Raw genomic sequence first — 22,216 nt, 5'->3', positions numbered from 1 at the left:
GGCACCTGCTGGGTCTGTCACGTGACCTCCTCGTGCACCTAGCCTGGCACAGCAGTACAACCCATGGCACCTGCTGGGTCTGTCACGTGACCTCCTCCTGCACCTAGCCTGGCACAGGCGCCGTGGTGACGTCACCGCCCTCGGGGTCACTGTGTCAGGTTCCACGTGTCACCTCGACCACGTGACACCCATTTATTTATTTATTGTGAAGGCCGAGTAGACCCAGGCGCGTCCCGAACCACACCCAGGTAAAAGGTTCACCCCCCCCACCACCACAATAATTAACATAATTTATGCAACGCCCCGCCCATTCGTCGGCAAGGTTATGCCCATATAAGGGCAAGAAACTGGTTCAATTAACATAATTTATGCGCGTGACGCGTCAGGTCACACCACCCTATTATCATAATGTAGGGAGAGTCACCCGAGTTCAGAGTTTGCTCATTAACATAATTTATGCGAGGTTTCTGGGATACGCCCATCCTATGCGAACGCTACACGCTCATTGGCTGAGGAAGCCTCATTATGCTAATTTATTCACGCCCCTCCGACGTTCGCCCGCGCGCGTGCTCTCATTGGCTGGCTTCCACCCTCATTAACATAACGCGCTCAGCCTTCACCCCTTATACCCTATGCCTCTTCATTTGCATAATTTATGCAACTGCCTGACACACCTCCCCCCCCCCCGAACGATCCCCTCACGTTGATTGGCCGGCTCGCTCGCGCATGCGCGCGCGCCGCCTCATTAACATAATTTATGCGTGACGTCACCTCACCGCCGGCCTTCGCCTTCCCGGGTCTCTCCTCAGCCGCCGTCTCCTGCAGTGTGTGAGGGAGTGAGAGGAATTTAAAACATTTTAAAACATTTTAACTTATTGAATCATCGTTTCCTAAATCGTCTCGTCTTGATAAAGTTTACAAAAATATAAATATTTATAATTTTAAAAAAAAATTCTCCTCACGCAACGCACACAACGCAACGCACACAACCATAACTATTTCGTAGTTGTTAATAACGTTCACAACGACAACAATCGTCGTTAATTAGTCGTCGTTAACACAATCATGATAAAGAACGGCGTCTCGGCGGCGGTGGGAGGAGAGACCGCGAGCGGCGGCGGCGGCGGCGGCGCTGGGAGTCCCGTACGAGTCTGGTGCGATGGATGGTGAGTCCACTCACGATTATCGTCGTCACCGTCACGATTATCGTCATCACACTCACGATTATCGTCGTCACCCTCACGATTATCGTCGTCTCCGTCACGATTATCGTCGTCACCCTCACGATTATCGTCGTCCCCCTCACGATTATCGTCATCGTCACGATTATCGTCATCATCCTCACGATTATCGTCGTCACCCTCACAATTATCGTCACGATTATCGTCATCCTCACGATTATCGTCGTCACCCTCACAATTATCGTCACGATTATCGTCGTCACCGTCACGATTATCGTCGTCCCCCTCACGATTATCGTCATCCTCACGATTATCGTCGTCACCCTCACAATTATCGTCACGATTATCGTCATCATCCTCACGATTATCGTCGTCCCCGTCGCGATTATCGTCGCCCTCACGATTATCGTTGTCCCCGTCGCGATTATCGTCCCAGTCATCGTCACGATTATCGCATTCAGCCTCCTTAATTAACATAAATTAACGCGATTTCACCCCCCTGCCCTCCGATTGGTCCGTCGCGGGTCTAATTAACGAGATTTATTCACGACGCCGAAGGGTGATTGGTCAGTTGCGGCGTGATTAGCATAATTTAATCAACGTGGCGATCGATTGGTTGACATGGTGGGGCATTAACATACTAAATGCGGCTTTGGGCTTCTGTTGATGTTAACATAATTAATGCTGTGGGCTCAGTGATTAGATGAGTGGGTGAGTGAGTGGGTGAGTGGGTGGGTGGGTGAGTGAGTGAGGGGTGAGTGGGTGAGTGAGGGGTGAGTGAGTGAGTGAGTGGGAGAATGAGTGAGTGGGAGAGTGAGTGAGTGAGTGGGTGAGTGGGTGCGTGAGTGAGTGGGTGAGTGGGTGCGTGAGTGAGTGGGTGAGAGGGTGAGTGAGCTGGTGAGTGAGTGAGTGGATGAATAAGTGGATGAGTGGTGAGTGAGTGAGTGGGTGAATGAGTGAGTGGTGAGCGAGTGAGCGGTGAGTGAGTTGGTGAGTGAGCAGGTGAGTGAGTGTGTGGGTGAGTGAGTGAGTGAGTGAGCGAGCGAGTGGGTGAGTGAGTGAGTGAGTGGTGGGTGAGTCACTCACCCTGGTTCTCACCCGCAGCTATGACATGGTTCACTTTGAGTGAGTGTGTGGGTGGGTGAGTGAGTGAGTGAGCTGGTGAGTGAGAGTGAGTGGATGAATGAGTGAGTGAGTAGTGAGTGGTGAGTGAGTGAGCGAGTGTGTGGGTGAATGAGTGAGTGGGTGAATGAGTGGGTGAGTGAATGAGTGGGTGAGTGAGTGAGTGGTGAGTGAGTGGGTGAGTGAGTGGCGGGTGAGTGAGTGAGCGAGTGGGTGAGTGAGTGAGTGAGTGGTGAGTGAGTGAGTGAGCGAGTGGGTGGTGAGTGAGTGGGTGAGTGAGTGAGTGGGTGAGTGGGTGGGTGAGTGGGTGGGGTGAGTGAGTGAGTGGTGAGTGAGTGAGTGGGTGGTGAGTGAATGAATGAGTGAGTGAGTGAGTGGTGAGTGAGTGAGTGAGCGAGTGGGTGGTGAGTGAGTGGGTGAGTGAGTCACTCACCCTGGTTGTCACCCGCAGCTATGACATGGTCCACTTTGAGTGAGTGGGTGAATGAGTGAGTGGGTGGGTGAGAGGGTGAGTGAGCGAGTGGGTGGTGAGTGAGTGGGTGGGTGAGTGAGTGGTGGGTGAGTGAGTGGGTGAGTGAGTGAGTGGGTGGGTGGGTGAGTGAGTGGATGAATGAGTGGGTTGGTGGGTGGGTGAGTGAGTGAGTAAGTGAGTGGGTGGGTGAGTGGGTGGGTGGGTGAGTGAGTGGGTGGGTGAGTGAGTGGGTGGGTGAGTGAGTAGTGAGTGGTGAGTGGTGAGTGAGTGAGCGAGTGGGTGAGTGAGTGTGTGGGTGAGTGGGTGAGTGAGTGGGTGGGTGGGTGAGTGAGTGGATGAATGAGTGGGTGGGTGAGTGAGTGAGTGGGTGGGTGGGTGAGTGAGTGGGTGGGTGGGTGAGTGGGTGGGTGGGTGGGTGAGTGGGTGGGTGAGTGAGTGAGTGAGTGGGTGGGTGAGTGAGTGGGTGGGTGAGTGAGTGAGTGGGTGGGTGGGTGGGTGACTGAGTGGATGAATGAGTGGGTGGGTGAGTGGGTGAGTGAGTGGGTGAGTGAGTGGGTGAGTGGGTGGGTGGGTGAGTGAGTGAGTGGGTGAGTGGATGAGTGGGTGGGTGAGTGAGTGAGTGGGTGAGTGGGTGGGTGAGTGGATGAATGAGTGAGTGAGTGTGTGGGTGAGTGAGTGGGTGAGTGGGTGAGTGGGTGGGTGGGTGGGTGGGTGAGTGAGTGGGTGGGTGAGTGGGTGGGTGAGTGGGTGGGTGAGTGAGTGAGTGGGTGAGTGGGTGGGTGGGTGAGTGAGTGAGTGAGTGAGTGGGTGAGTGGGTGGGTGAGTGGATGAATGAGTGAGTGAGTGGTGAGTGAGTGAGTGTGTGGGTGAGTGAGTGAGTGGGTGGGTGAGTGGGTGGGTGGGTGGGTGAGTGAGTGAGTGGGTGGGTGGGTGGGTGAGTGAGTGAGTGGGTGAGTGGGTGGGTGAGTGGATGAATGAGTGAGTGAGTGGTGAGTGGATGAATGAGTGAGTGAGTGGTGAGTGAGTGAGTGGGTGAGTGAGTCACTCACCCTGGTTGTCACCCGCAGCTATGACATGGTACACTTTGGCCACGCCAATCAGCTGCGGCAGGCCAAGGGGATGGGAGACTACCTAGTGGTGGGAGTCCACACGGACGGTGAGCCGCTCACCCACACGCTCACCCACACGCTTACCCACACGCTCACCCACACGCTTACCCACACGCTCGCTCACTCACCCACACGCTCACCCACACACTCACCCACACGCTCACCCACACGCTTACCCACACGCTCGCTCACTCACCCACACGCTCACCCACACGCTCACCCACACGCTCACCCACACGCTCACCCACACGCTCACCCACACGCTCGCCCACACGCTCGCCCACACGCTCACCCACACGCTCACCCACACGCTCACCCACACGCTCACCCACACGCTCACCCACTCGCTCACCCACACGCTCAATCACTCACCCACACAATCACTCACCCACACGCTCAACCACACGCTCACCCACACGCTCACCCACACGCTCACCCACACGCTCACCCACACGCTCACCCACACACTCACCCACACACTCACCCACACGCTCACCCACACGCTCACCCACACGCTCACCCACACGCTCACCCACACGCTCACCCACACGCTCACTCACATGCTCACCCACACAATCACTCACCCACACGCTCACCCACACGCTCACCCACACGCTCACCCACACACTCACCCACACGCTCACCCACACGCTCGCTCACTCACCCACACGCTCACCCACACGCTCATCCACACGCTCACCCACACGCTCGCCCACACGCTCGCTCACTCACCCACACGCTCACCCACACGCTCACCCACACACTCACCCACACGCTCACCCACACGCTCACCCACACGCTCACCCACACGCTCACCCACTCGCTCACCCACTCGCTCACCCACACACTCACCCACACGCTCACCCACTCGCTCACCCACACGCTCACCTACACGCTCACCCACACGCTCACCCACACGCTCACCCACTCGCTCGCCCACACACTCACCCACACGCTCACACCGCTCACACACTCACTCGCTCACCCACACGCTCACCCACACGCTCACCCACTCACTCACCCACACACTCACCCACACGCTCACCCACTCACTCACCCACACACTCACCCACACGCTCACCCGCTCACACACTCACTCGCTCACCCGCACACTCACCCGGACGCTCACCCACACGCTCACCCACTCGCTCGCCCGCACACTCACCCGCACGCTCACCCACACGCTCACCCGCTCACACACTCACTCGCTCACCCACACGCTCACCCACACGCTCGCCCACTCGCTCACCCACACGCTCACCCACTCGCTCGCCCGCACACTCACCCGCACGCTCACCCACACGCTCACCCACACGCTCACCCACTCACTCACCCACACACTCACCCACACGCTCACCCGCTCACACACTCACTCGCTCACCCACACGCTCACCCACACGCTCGCCCACTCGCTCACCCACACGCTCACCCACTCGCTCGCCCGCACACTCACCCGCACGCTCACCCACACGCTCACCCACACGCTCACCCACACGCTCACCCGCACGCTCAACCACACGCTCAACCACACGCTCACCCACACACTCACCCACACGCTCACCCACACACTCACCCACACGCTCACCCACACACTCACCCACTCACTCACCCACACGCTCACCCACACGCTCACCCACACGCTCACCCACTCACTCACCCACACACTCACCCACACGCTCACCCACACGCTCACCCACTCGCTCAATCACTCACCCACACAATCACTCACCCACACGCTCAACCACACGCTCACCCACACGCTCACCCACACGCTCAATCACTCACCCACACAATCACTCACCCACACGCTCAACCACACGCTCACCCACTCGCTCACCCACACGCTCACCCACACGCTCACCCACACACTCACCCACACGCTCACCCACTCGCTCACCCACACATTCACCCACACGCTCACCCACACGCTCGCTCACTCACCCACACGCTCACCCGCACACTCACCCACTCGCTCACCCACACGCTCACCCACACGCTCACCCACACGCTCACCCACTCGCTCACCCACACGCTCACCCACACGCTCACCCACACGCTCACCCACTCGCTCACCCACACGCTCACCCACACGCTCACCCACTCGCTCACCCACACGCTCACCCACACGCTCACCCACACGCTCACCCACACGCTCACCCACACGCTCACCCACTCGCTCACCCACACACTCACCCACACACTCACCCACACGCTCACCCACACACTCACCCACACACTCACCCACACACTCACCCACACACTCGCCCACACACTCACCCACACACTCACCCACACACTCGCCCACACGCTCACCCACACGCTCACCCACACGCTCACCCACACACTCGCCCACACGCTCACCCACTCGCTCACCCACACGCTTACCCACTCGCTCACCCACACGCTCACCCACACGCTCACCCACACGCTCACCCACACGCTCACCCACACACTCACCCACACGCTCACCCACACGCTCACCCACTCGCTCACCCACACGCTCACCCACACGCTCACCCACTCGCTCACCCACTCGCTCACCCACACGCTCACCCACACGCTCACCCACACGCTCACCCACACGCTCACCCACACGCTCACCCACACGCTCACCCACTCGCTCACCCACACGCTCACCCACACGCTCACCCACACGCTCACCCACACGCTCACCCACACGCTCACCCACTCGCTCACCCACTCGCTCACCCACACGCTCACCCACACGCTCACCCACACGCTCACCCACACACTCACCCACACGCTCACCCACACGCTCACCCACACGCTCACCCACACGCTCACCCACACGCTCACCCACTCGCTCACCCACTCGCTCACCCACACGCTCACCCACACGCTCACCCACACGCTCACCCACTCGCTCACCCACTCGCTCACCCACACGCTCACCCACACACTCACCCACACGCTCACACACTCGCTCACGCTCACCCACACGCTCACCCACTCGCTCACCCACACGCTCACCCACTCGCTCATCCACACGCTCACCCACACGCTCACCCACTCGCTCACCCACTCGCTCACCCACTCGCTCACCCACACGCTCACCCACACACTCACCCACACGCTCACCCACACGCTCACCCATTCGCTCACCCACACGCTCACCCACACGCTCACCCACACGCTCACCCATTCGCTCACCCACTCGCTCACCCACACGCTCACCCACACGCTCACCCACTCGCTCATCCACACGCTCACCCACTCGCTCACTCGTTCACCCACACGCTCACCCACACGCTCACCCATTCGCTCACCCACACGCTCACCCACACGCTCACCCACACGCTCACCCACACGCTCACCCACACGCTCACCCACACGCTCACCCACACGCTCATCCACACGCTCACCCACACGCTCATCCACACGCTCACCCACACGCTCATCCACACGCTCACTCGTTCACCCACACGCTCACCCACACACTCACCCACACACTCACTCACCCACATGCTCACTCGCTCACCCACACGCTCACCCACACGCTCACCCACACGCTCACCCACACGCTCACCCACACACTCACTCACCCACATGCTCACTCGCTCACCCACACGCTCACCCACTCGCTCACCCACACGCTCACCCACACACTCACTCACCCACACACTCACCCACACACTCACTCACCCACACGCTCACTCGCTCACCCACACGCTCACCCACTCGCTCACCCACACACTCACTCACCCACATGCTCACTCGCTCACCCACACGCTCACCCACACACTCGCTCACCCACACGCTCACCCACACACTCACTCACCCACATGCTCACTTCGCTCACCCACACGCTCACCCACACTCGCTCACCCACACGCTCACCCACACACTCACTCACCACCACATGCTCACTCGCTCACCCACACGCTCACTCACTCGCTCATCCACACGCTCACCCACACGCTCACCCACACACTCACTCACCCACACCGCTCACTCGTTCACCCACACGCTCACCCACACACTCACTCACTCATACACTCGCTCATCCACACGCTCACCCACACGCTCACCCACACACTCAATCACCCACACACTCACCCACGTGCTCACTCGCTCACCCACTCAATCACCCACACACTCACTCATACACTCACTCACCCCACATGCTCACTCGCTCACACCGCTCGCTCACCCACACGCTCACTCACCCACACATTCACTCACCCACACACTCACTCACCCACCCACACACTCACTCACTCACCCCCCACTCCCCGTGCCCCCCACTCCCCGTGCCCCCCCCCACTCCCCGTGCCCCCCAATTAGCGGAGATCTCTCGCCACAAGGGCCCCCCGGTGTTCACGGAGGCGGAGCGCTACAGGATGGTGCGCGCCATCAAGTGGGTGGACGAGGTGGTGCCGGAGCGCCGTACGTCACCAGCATCGACACGCTGGACACGCACCGCTGCGCTTTCTGTGTGCACGGGGGTGAGTGGCCCGCTCGCCCGCTCGCCCGCCCGCTCGCTCGCCCGCCCGCCCTCTCGCTCGCTCGTTCACTCGCTCGCTCGCTCAATCGCTCGATCGTTCGCATCGCTCGCTCACCGCTCGCCCTCTCACCCGCTCGCCCTCTCACTCGCTCAGTTGCTCAATCGCTTACCCTCTCACTCGCTCAACCGCCCGCTCGCTCAACCGCTCGCCCGCCCTCTCGCTCGCTCGCTCGCTCGCCCGCTCGCTCAACCGCTCACCCTCTCACTCGCTCGCTCGCTCACCCGCCCACCCGCTCGCTCTCCCGCTCGCCCTCTCACCCGCTCGCTCGCTCACCCGCTCACCCTCTCGCTCGCTCAACCGCTCACTTGCTCGCTCAACCGCTCGCCCTCTCACTCGCTCGCTCGCTCAACCGCTCGCTCAACCGCTCGCCCTCTCACTCACCCACCGACTCATTCACTCACTCACCCACCCGCCCGCTCGCCCGCCCGCTCGCTCACCCGCTCGCCCTCTCACTCGCTCGCTCAATCGTTCACATCGCTTACCCACTTATTCACCCACCCACTCACCCACCCGCTCACTCACTCGCTCAATTGCTCACCCACCCGCTCACTCACCCACTCACTCACTCGCTCGCTCACCCACTCACTCACCCACCGACTCAGTCACTCGCTCGCTCACCCACCCACTCATTCACTCACCTACTCAATTATTCACCTCCAAGATGATGATGATGGTGGTGGCGGTGGTGATGATGATGATGGTGGTGATGATGATGATGGTGGTGATGGTAATGATGATGATGGTAATGATGATGATGGTGGTGGTGGTGATGATGATGGTGGTGATGATGATGATGGTGGTGGTGATGATTATGGTGGTGGTGGTGATTATAATGATGGTGGTGATGGTGATGATGGTAGTGATGATGATGATGGTGTTGGTGATGATGGTAGTGATGATGATGATGGTGGTGATGGTGATGATGATGATGTTGCAGATGACATCACCCTCACCGTGGATGGGAAGGACACCTACGAAGCTGTGAAGACGGCCGGCAGATACCGGTACGTGTCTCCCCGTGTCTCACCATGTCTCACTGTGTGTCTCACCGTGTCTCCCCGTGTCTCACCGTGTCTCACTGTGTGTCTCACCGTGTCTCCCCGTGTCTCTCCGTGTGTCTCCCCGTGTCTCCCCGTGTCTCCCCGTGTCTCCCCGTGTCTCACCGTGTCTCACTGTGTGTCTCACCGTGTCTCACTGTGTGTCTCCCCGTGTCTCCCCGTGTCTCCCCGTGTCTCCCCGTGTCTCACCGTGTCTCACTGTGTGTCTCACCGTGTCTCCCCGTGTCTCACCGTGTCTCACTGTGTGTCTCACCGTGTCTCACCGTGTCTCCCCGTGTCTCACTGTGTCTCCCCGTGTCTCCCCGTGTCTCCCCGTGTCTCACCGTGTCTCACTGTGTGTCTCACTGTGTCTCACCGTGTCTCACCGTGTCTCCCCGTGTCTCACCGTGTCTCACTGTGTGTCTCACTGTGTGTCTCACCGTGTCTCACCGTGTCTCCCCGTGTCTCACTGTGTGTCTCACTGTGTGTCTCACCGTGTCTCCCCGTGTCTCCCCGTGTCTCACTGTGTGTCTCACTGTGTGTCTCACCGTGTCTCACCGTGTCTCACCGTGTCTCACTGTGTGTCTCACTGTGTGTCTCACCGTGTCTCCCCGTGTCTCACCGTGTCTCACTGTGTGTCTCACTGTGTGTCTCACCGTGTCTCACCGTGTCTCACCGTGTCTCACTGTGTGTCTCACTGTGTGTCTCACCGTGTCTCACCGTGTCTCACCGTGTCTCACTGTGTGTCTCACTGTGTGTCTCACCGTGTCTCCCCGTGTCTCACCGTGTCTCACTGTGTGTCTCACTGTGTGTCTCACCGTGTCTCCCCGTGTCTCCCCGTGTCTCACTGTGTGTCTCACTGTGTGTCTCACCGTGTCTCACCGTGTCTCACCGTGTCTCACTGTGTGTCTCACTGTGTGTCTCACCGTGTCTCCCCGTGTCTCACTGTGTCTCACTGTGTGTCTCACCGTGTCTCTTCCTTGCCTCCCTGTTTCTCGCCGTACTACGGAGTACTTGACTGTGCTGTGGTGCTGTATACTATACTATAGTGTACTATAGTGTACTACACTATAGTATACTATACTATAGTGTACTATACTATAGTGTACTACACTATAGTGTACTATACTATAGTGTACTATACTATAGTGTACTACACTATAGTGTACTATACTATAGTGTACTATACTATAGTGTACTACACTATAGTGTACTATACTATAGTGTACTACACTATAGTGTACTATACTATAGTGTACTATACTATAGTGTACTATACTATAGTGTACTATAGTGTACTACACTATAGTATACTATACTATAGTGTACTATACTATAGTGTACTATACTATAGTGTACTACACTATAGTGTACTATACTATACTATAGTGTACTATACTATAGTGTACTATAGTGTACTATACTATAGTGTACTACACTATAGTATAGTGCACTACACTATACTATAGTGTAGTACACTATACTATGGTGCACTACACTATACTATAGTGTACTATACTATAGTGTAGTACACTATAGTATAGTGTACTACACTATAGTATAGTGCACTACACTATACTATAGTGTAGTACACTATACTATGGTGCACTACACTATACTATAGTGTACTACACTATAGTATAGTGCACTACACTATACTATAGTGCACTACACTATAGTATAGTGCACTACACTATACTATAGTGTACTACGGTGTACTACGGAGGACTGTGCTGTGTGTGTGTGTGTCAGGGAGTGCCGTCGCACTCAGGGCGTCTCCACCACAGACCTGGTGGGGCGCATGCTGCTCATGACGCGCACTCACCACAGCGACTTGGTGAGTAGCGTCACTCACTCACTCACTCACCCACTCGCTCACTTCGCTCACTCACCCACTCGCTCACTCACCCACTCGCTCTCACTCGCTCACTTACCTACTCACTCGCTCGCTCGCCCACTCGCTCACTTCGCTCACTCACTCGCTCGCTCACTCACTCACTCGCTCACTCACCACTTCGCTCACTCACCCACTCGCTCACTCACCCACTCGCTCACTCGCTCACTCACCCACTCGCTCACTCGCTCACTTACCTACTCACTCGCTCGCTCGCCCACTCGCTCACTCGCTCACTCACCTCGCTCACTCAGCCTCACTTACCTACTCACTCGCTCACTCACCCACTCGCTCACTCACTCACCCACTCACCCACTGATCCACTCACCCACTCCACCACAGACCTGGTGGGACGCATGCTGCTCATGACTCGCACTCACCACAGCGACTTGGTGAGTAGCGTCACTCACTCGCTCACTCGCTCACTTACCTACTCACTCACTCACTCACCCACTCGCTCGCTCGCTCACTCACTCGCCCCGCTCGCTCGCTCACTCGCTCACTCATTCGCTCACTCCGCTTGCTCGCCCACTTCGCTCACTTCGCTCACTTACCTACTCACTCACTCACTCACCCACTCGCTCACTTCGCTCACTCACTCGCTCACTTCGCTCACTTACCTACTCACTCGCTCACTCACTCACTCACTCACCCACTCGCTCACATCGCTCACTCACTCACCCACTCGCTCACTCACTCACTCACCCACTCGCTCACTCACTCACTCGCTCACTCACTCGCTCACTCACCCACCCACTCGCTCACTTCGCTCACTCACCCACTGATCCACTCACCCACTCACTCACCCACTGATCCACTCACCCACTCCACCACAGACCTGGTGGGACGCATGCTGCTCATGACTCGCACTCACCACAGCGACTTGGTGAGTAGCGTCACTCACCACCCCGCTCACTCACTGATCCACTCACCCACTCACTCACTCACTTAGCCACTCACTCGCTCGCTCGCTCACTCACTCACCACCCGCTCACCCACTCACCACCCGCTCACCGCACACTCGCTCGCTCGCTCACTCGCTCGCTCACTCCCTCACCCATTCGCTCACCCCGCTCACCGCACACTCACTCGCTCGCTCACTCACTCACCCACTCACTCACCCCGCTCGCTCACTTCGCTCACTCACCCGCTCACTCACCCGCTCACTCGCTCGCTCACTCACCCACTCGCTCACTCACTCACTCACTTACTCACCCACTCGCTCACCCACCCACCCACCCACTCACCCACCCACCCACTCACTCACTCACCCACCCACTCACCCACTCACTCACCCACTCACTCACTCACCCACTTACCCACCCACCCACTCACCCACCGACCCACCCACCCACCACTCACCCACCCACCACCCACTCACCCACCCACCCACCCACTCACTCACCCACTTACCCACCCACCCACTCACCCACTCACTCAGCCACCCACCCACCCACTCACTCACCCACTTACCCACCTTCCCACCCACTCACTCACCCACCCACCCACCCACTCACCCACTCACTCACCCCGACCCACCCCACCACCCACCCACTTACCCACCCACCCACCCACTCACCTACCCACCCACTCACCCACCCACCCACCCACCCACTCACTCACTCTCTCACCCACCCACTCACCCACCCACCCACTCACCCACCCACCCACCCACCCACCCACTCACCCACCCACCCACCCACTCACTCACTCACCCACTCACTCACTCACTCACCCACCCACCCACCCACTCACTCACCCACCCACCCACCCACCCACTCACCCACCCACCCACTCACTCACCCACTCACCCACCCACCCACCCACTCACCCACCCACCCACCCACTCACTCACTCACTCACTCTCTCACCCACCCACCCACTCACCCACCCACCCACTCACTCACTCACTCTCTCTCTCACCCACCCACTCACTCACCCACTTACCCACCCACCCACTCACCCACTCACTCACCCACCCACTCACCCACTCACCCACCCACCCATTCACTCACTCTCTCACCCACCCACTCACTCACCCACTTACCCACCTTCCCACCCACTCACCCACCCACCCACCCACTCACCCACCCACCCAACCACCCACTCACCCACCCACCCACCCACCCACTCACCCACTTACCCACCTTCCCACCCACTCACCCACTCACCCACCCACTCACCCACCCACCCACCCATTCACTCACTCTCTCACCCACCCACCCACTCACCCACCCACCCACTCACCCACCCACCCACCCACTCACTCACCCACTTACCCACCTTCCCACCCACTCACCCACTCACCCACCCACTCACCCACTCACTCACCCACCCACTCACCCACTCACCCACCCACCCACCCACCCATTCACTCACTCTCTCACCCACCCACTCACTCACCCACTTACCCACCTTCCCACCCACTCACCCACCCACCCACCCATTCACCTACCCACCCACTCACTCACCCACCCACTCACCCACTCACTCACTCTCTCACCCACCCACTCACCCACCCACCCACCCACTCACCCACCCACTCACCCACCCACTCACTCACCTCACTCACTCACCCACTCACTCACTCACCCACCCACTCACTCACTCACTCACCCACCCACCCACCCACTCACTCACCCACTCACTCACCCACTCACTCACCCACTCACTCACTGACTCTTTCACCCACCCACCCACCCACTCACCCACCCACTCACTCACCCACTCTCTCACCCACCCACTCACTCACCCACTTACCCACCCACCCACTCACCACTCACCCACCCACTCACCCACTCACTCACCCACCCACCCACTCACTCACTCTCTCACCCACCCACTCACTCACCCACTTACCCACCTTCCCACCCACTCACCCACCCACCCACTCACCTACCCACCCAACCACTTACCCACCCACCCACTCACCTACCCACCTACTCACTCACCCACCCACTCACCCACTCTCTCACCCACTCTCTCACCCACCCACTCACCCACCCACCCCACTCACCCACTCGCTCACTCACTCACTCGCTCGCTCACTCACTCAGCCACTCACTCACCCACTCACTCACCCACTCACTCACCCACTCACTCACCCACTTACTCACCACTCGCTCACTCACCCACTCACCCACTCAGCCATTCGCTCACTCACTCGCTCGCTCACTCACTCAGCCACTCACGTCGCTCGCCTCACGTTCGCTCGCTCGCCGCTCACGTTCACTCACTCACTCACCCACTCACTCACTCACTCACGTCTCTCACTCATTCACCCACTCGCTCACGTCACTCACCCACCCACCCACCCACTCACTCACTCTCTCACCCACTCACTCATTCACCCACTTACCCACCCACTCACTCACCCACCCACCCACTCACCCACCCACTCACCCACTCACCCACTCGCTCACTTCACCCACTCACCCACTCAGCCATTCGCTCACTCACTCACTCGCTCGCTCACTTCACTCAGCCACTCACTCACTCGCTCACTCACTCGCTCGCTCACCGCACGCTCACTCACTCACCCACTCACTCACCCACTCACTCACCCACTCACTCACTCACTCACCCACCCACTCACCCACCCGCTCACTCACTCACCCCACTCGCTCACCCGCTCACCCACCCACTCACCCACCCACTCACCCACCCACTCACCCACCCACTCACTCACTCACTCACCCACCCACCCACCCACCCACCCACCCACCCACTCACCCACCCACCCACTCTCCCACCCACTCACCCACTCGCTCACCCACTCACCCACCCACTCACTCACCCACCCACTCACTCACCCACCCACTCACCCACCCACTCACCCACCCACTCACTCACCCACCCACTCACCCACCCACCCACTCACCCACCCACCCACTCACCCCACCCCACTCACTCACTCACTCACCCACTCAATCACCCATTCACCCACCCACCCACTCACCCACTCACTCACCCACTCACTCACTCACTCACCCACTCGCTCACATCACCCACTCACTCACCCACCCGCTCACTCGCTCACCCACTCACCCACCCACCCACTCACCCACTCACCCACTCACCCACCCACTCACTCACCCACCCACTCACTCACTCACCCACTCACCCACCCACCCACTCACCCACCCACTCACCCACCCACCCACTCACCCACCCACCCACTCACCCACCCACCCACTCACTCACCCACCCACCCACTCACCCACCCACCCACTCACCCACCCACCCACTCACCCACCCACCCACTCACCCACCCACCCACCCACCCACTCACCCACCCACCCACTCACTCACCCACCCACCCACTCACCCACCCACCCACTCACCCACCCACCCACTCACCCACCCACCCACCCACTCACCCACCTACTCACCCACCCACCCACTCACCCACCCACTCACTCACTCACTTCACCCACCCACCCACTCACCCACCCACTCACCCACCCACCCACTCACCCACCCACCCACCCACTCACCCACCCACTCACCCACTCACCCACTCACCCACCCACCCACTCACTCACCCACCCACCCACTCACCCACCCACTCACCCACCCACCCACTCACCAACCCACTCACCCACCCACCCACTCACTCACCCACCCACCCACTCACCCACCCACCCACTCACCCACCCACCCACCCACTCACCCACTCACTCACTCACCCACCCACTCACCCACCCACCCACCCACTCACCCACCCACCCCCACTCACCCACCCACTCACCCACCCACCCACCCACTCACCCACCCACTCACCCACCCACCCACTCACCCACTCACCCACCCACCCACTCACCCACCCACTCACCCACCCACTCACCCACCCACCCACTCACCCACCCACCCACTCACCCACCCACTCACACCCACCCACCCACTCACCCACTCACCCACCCACCCACCCACTCACCCACCCACTCACTCACTCACCCACCCACCCACTCACCCACCCACCCACCCACTCACCCACCCACCCACCCACCCACTCACCCACCTACTCACCCACCCACTCACACCACCCACTCACTCACTCACCCACCCACCCACTCACCCACCCACCCACTCACCCACCCACCCACTCACCCACCCACTCACCCACTCACCCACTCACCCACCCACCCACTCACTCACCCACCCACCCACCCACCCACTCACCCACCCACCCACTCACCCACCCACCCACTCACCCACCCACCCACTCACCAACCCACTCACCCACCCACCCACTCACTCACCCACCCACCCACCCACTCACCCACCCACTCACCCACCCACCCACTCACCCACTCACTCACTCACCCACCCACTCACCCACCCACCCACTCACGCACCCACCCACTCACCCACCCACTCACCCACCCACCCACCCACTCACCCACCCACTCACCCACCCACCCACTCACCCACTCACCCACCCACACCACTCACCCACCCACTCACCCCACCCACTCACCCACTCACCCACCCACCCACCCACTCACCCACTCACCCACCCACCCACTCACCCACCCACCCACTCACCCACCCATCCACCCACTCACCCACCCACCCACTCACTCACCCACCCACCCACTCACCCACCCACCCACTCACCACCCACTCACCCACCCACCCACTCACCCACTCACCCACCCACCCACCCACTCACCCACCCACACCACTCACTCACCCACCCACCCACTCACCCACCCACCCACCCACTCACCCACCCACCCACCCACCCACTCACCCACCTACTCACCCACCCACTCACCCACCCACTCACTCACCTCACTCACCCACCCACCCACTCACCCACCCACCCACTCACCCACCCACACCACCCACTCACCCACCACACCCACTCACCCACTCACCCACCCACCCACTCACTCACCCACCCACTCACCCACCCACCCACTCACCCACCCACCCACTTACCAACCCCACTCACCCACCCACCCACTCACTCACCCACCCACCCACTCACCCACCCACTCACCCACCCACCCACCCACTCACCCCACTCACTCACTCACCCACCCACTCACCCACCCACCCACCCACTCACCCACCCACCCACTCACCCACCCACTCACCCACCACCCACCCACCCACTCACCCACCCACTCACCCACCCACCCACTCACCCACTCACCCACCCACCCACTCACCCACCCACTCACCCACCCACTCACCCACTCACCCACCCACCCACCCACCCACTCACCCACTCACCCACCCACCCACTCACCCACCTACCCACTCACCCACCCATCCACCCACTCACCTACCCACCCACTCACCCACCCACCCACCCACTCACCCACCCACCCACCCACTCACTCACCCACCCACCCACCCACCCACCCACCCACCCACCCACTCACCCACCCACCCACCCACTCACTCACCCACCCACCCACCCACTCACCCACCCACTCACCCACCCACCCACTCACCCACCCACCCACCCACCCACTCACCCACCCACCCACTCACCCACCCACTCACCCACTCACCCACCCACCCACTCACCCACCCACTCACCCACCCACCCACCCACTCACCCCACCCACCCACTCACCCACCCACTCACCCACCCACTCACCCACTCACTCACCCACCCACTCACCCACCCACTCACCCACCCACTCACCCACCCACCCACTCACCCACTCACTCACCCACCCACTCACCCACCCACCCACCCACCCACTCACCCACCCACTCACCCACCCACCCACTCACCCACCCACTCACCCACCCACCCACTCACCCACCCACCCACTCACCCACTCACCCACCCACCCACTCACCCACCCACCCACTCACCCACCCACTCACCCACTCACCCACTCACCCACCCACCCACTCACCCACCCACCCACCCACTCACCCCACCCACCCACTCACCCACTCACCCACCCACCCACTCACCCACCCACCCACCCACTCACCCACCCACTCACCCACCCACCCACTCACTCACCCACCCACCCACTCACCCACCCACTCACTCACTCACTCACCCCACCCACCCACTCACCCACCCACTCACCCACTCACTCACCCACCCACTCACCCACCCACCCACCCACTCACCCACCCACCCACTCACCCACCCACCCACCCACCCACTCACCCACCCACCCACCCACCCACTCACTCACCCACCCACCCACTCACCCACCCACTCACCCACCCACCCACTCACCCACCCACCCACCCACCCACCCCACTCACCCACCCACCCACTCACTCACCCACCCACTCACCCACCCACCCACCCACTCACCCACCCACCCACCCACTCACCCTCTCACCCACTCACCCACCCACCCACTCACCCACTCACCCACCCACTCACTCTCTCACCCACCCACCCACCCACCCACCCACCCACCCACCCACCCACTCACCCACCCACTCACTCACCCACCCACCCACTCACCCACTCACTCACCCACTCACCCACCCACCCACTCACTCACCCACCCACCCACCCACTCACCCACCCACCCACCCACTCACCCACTCACCCACCCACCCACTCACCCACCCACCCACTCACCCACCCACTCACCCACCCACCCACTCACCCTCTCACCCACCTACTCACCCACCCACCCACTCACTCACCCACTCACCCACTCACCACCCACCCACCCACCCACCCACTCACTCACCCACCCACCCACCCACTCACCCACTCACCCACTCACCCACCCACCCACTCACCCACCCACCCACTCACCCACCCACTCACCCACCCACCCACTCACCCTCTCACCCACCCACTCACCCACCCACCCACTCACTCACCCACTCACCCACCCACCCACCCACCCACCCACTCACTCACCCACCCACCCACCCACTCACCCACCCACCCACCCACTCACCCACCCACCCACCCACCCACCCACTCACCCACCCACCCACTCACTCACCCACCCACCCACCCACTCACCCACTCACCCACCCACTCACCCACCCACTCACCCACTCACCCACCCACTTACCCACCCACCCACTCACCCACCCACCCACCCACTCACCCACCCACTCACCCACCCACTCACCCACCCACCCACCCACTCACCCACTCACTCACCCACCCACCCACTCACCCACTCACTCACTCACTCACTCACCCACCAACCCACCCACTCACCCACCCACTCACTCACCCACCCCACCCACCCACCCACCCACTCACCCCACCCACTCACTCACCCACCCACTCACCCACCCACTCACCCACCCACTCACCCACCCACTCACCCACCCACCCACCCACCCACTCACCCACCCACTCACTCACTCACCCACCCACCCACTCACCCACTCACTCACTCACCCACATTCACTCACCCACCCACCCACTCACCCCACCCACCCATTCACCCATCCACCCACCCACTCACCCACCCACTCACCCACTCACCCACTCACCCACTCACCCACCCACCCACCCACTCACCCACCCACCCACCCACTCACCCACCCACTCACCCACCCACTCACCCACCCACTCACCCACCCACTCACCCACCCACCCACTCACCCACCCACCCACCCACCCACTCACCCACCCACTCACTCACCCACCCACCCACTCACCCACTCACTCACTCACCCACATTCACTCACCCACCCACCCACCCACACCCACCCACCCATTCACCCACCCACCCACCCACTCACCCACCCACCCACCCACTCACCCACCCACTCACCCACTCACCCACCCACTCACCCACCCACTCACCCACCCACTCACCCACCCACCCACTCACCCACCCACCCACCCACCCACTCACCCACCCACCCACCCACCCACTCACTCACCCACCCACCCACTCACCCACCCACCCACCCACCCACTCACCCACTCACTCACCCACATTCACTCACCCACCCACCCACTCACCCACCCACCCACCCACCCACCCACTCACCCACCCACTCACCCACTCACCCACCCACCCACTCACCCACCCACCCACTCACCCACCCACTCACCCACTCACCCACCCACCCACTCACCCACCCACCCACTCACCCACCCACCCACCCACCCACTCACCCACCCACTCACTCACTCACTCACCCACCCACTCACTCACTCACTCACCCACCCACTCACCCACTCGCTCACCCACATTCACTCACCCACCCACCCACTCACCCACCCACCCACTCACCCACCCACCCACCCACCCACTCACCCACCCACTCACCCACTCACCCACCCACCCACCCACCCACTCACCCACCCACTCACCCACCCACCCCACCCACCCACTCACCCACCCACTCACTCACCCACTCACCCACCCACCCACTCACCCACCCACCCACCCACTCACCCACCCACCCACCCACCCACCCACTCACTCACCCACCCACCCACCCACTCACCCACCCACCCACTCACTCACCCACCCACCCACCCACTCACCCACCCACCCACTCACCCACCCACCCACTCACTCACCCACTCACCCACCCACCCACCCACTCACCCACCCACCCACTCACTCACCCACTCACCCACCAACTCACCCACCCACCCACCCACTCACCCACTCACCCACCCACCCACCCACTCACCCCACCCACCCACCCACCCACTCACCCACTCACCCACCAACTCACCCACCCACCCACCCACCAACTCACCCACCCACCCACCCACTCACTCATCCACTCACCCACCCACCCACCCACCCACTCACCCACCCACCCACTCACCCACCCACCCACTCACCCACTCACCCACCAACTCACCCACCCACCCACCCACTCACCCACCCACCCACCCACCCACTCACCCACTCACCCACCCACCCACTCACCCACCCACCCACCCACTCACCCACCAACTCACCCACCCACCCACCCACCAACTCACCCACCCACCCACCCACTCACTCACCCACTCACCCACCCACCCACCCACCCACTCACCCACCCACCCACTCACCCACCCACCCACCCACTCACCCACCCACCCACTCACCCACTCACCCACCAACTCACCCACCCACCCACCCACCAACTCACCCACCCACCCACCCACTCACTCACCCACTCACCCACCCACCCACCCACTCACCCACCCACCCACCCACTCACCCACCCACCCACCCACTCACCCACCCACCCACTCACCCACCCACCCACCCACTCACCCACTCACCCACCAACTCACCCACTCACCCACCCACCCACTCACCCACCCACCCACTCACCCACTCACCCACCCACTCACCCACTCAACCGTGTGTCTCTCTCTCTAGAGTGGAGTCAGTGATTATGAGCAACACAAGGACAACTTTGGCAAAGTAAGTCTCACCGTGTCTCACCGTGTGTGTCTCACTGTGTGTGTCTCACTGTGTGTGTCTCACTGTGTGTGTCTTCCCGTGTGTGTCTCACTGTGTGTGTCTCACCGTGTGTGTCTCACCGTGTGTCTCTCACCGTGTGTGTCTCACCGTGTGTGTCTCACTGTGTGTGTCTCACCGTGTGTGTCTTCCCGTGTGTGTCTCACTGTGTGTCTCACCGTGTCTCACCGTGTGTGTCTCACTGTGTGTGTCTCACTGTGTGTGTCTCACCGTGTGTGTCCTCACCGTGTGTGTCTCACTGTGTGTCTCACTGTGTGTGTCTTCCCGTGTGTGTCTCACTGTGTGTGTCTCACCGTGTCTCAACGTGTGTGTCTCACTGTGTGTGTCTTCCCGTGTGTGTCTCACCGTGTGTGTCTCACCGTGTGTGTCTCACTGTGTGTGTCTCACTGTGTGTGTCTTCCCGTGTGTGTCTCTCCGTGTGTTTCCCAGTTAGTCTTACCGTGTGTGTCTCACCGTGTGT

At 60.9% G+C, this 22,216-nt stretch overlaps 1 protein-coding gene across 1 annotated transcript; it reads left to right on the top strand.

The window, feature by feature from the left end:
• Positions 1-766: 766 nt before the first annotated feature.
• Positions 767-21,721, top strand: LOC144954166 (ethanolamine-phosphate cytidylyltransferase-like; the record flags this gene model as incomplete). Its single annotated transcript, XM_078884729.1, is given in 7 exon segments — positions 767-1,166; positions 3,843-3,931; positions 8,190-8,282; positions 8,285-8,350; positions 9,348-9,414; positions 11,200-11,284; positions 21,655-21,721. Coding segments are annotated over 7 exon segments (568 nt in total), but the record flags the coding sequence as incomplete, so codon positions are not given.
• Positions 21,722-22,216: the final 495 nt, after the last annotated feature.

Source organism: Lampetra fluviatilis, unplaced genomic scaffold (genome assembly GCF_964198595.1).
Source record: "Lampetra fluviatilis unplaced genomic scaffold, kcLamFluv1.1 SCAFFOLD_515, whole genome shotgun sequence".
NCBI lineage: Eukaryota > Metazoa > Chordata > Hyperoartia > Petromyzontiformes > Petromyzontidae > Lampetra > Lampetra fluviatilis.
Note: the sequence above shows the minus strand (reverse complement) of the source record. Positions and strands in the feature narration are given on the sequence as shown.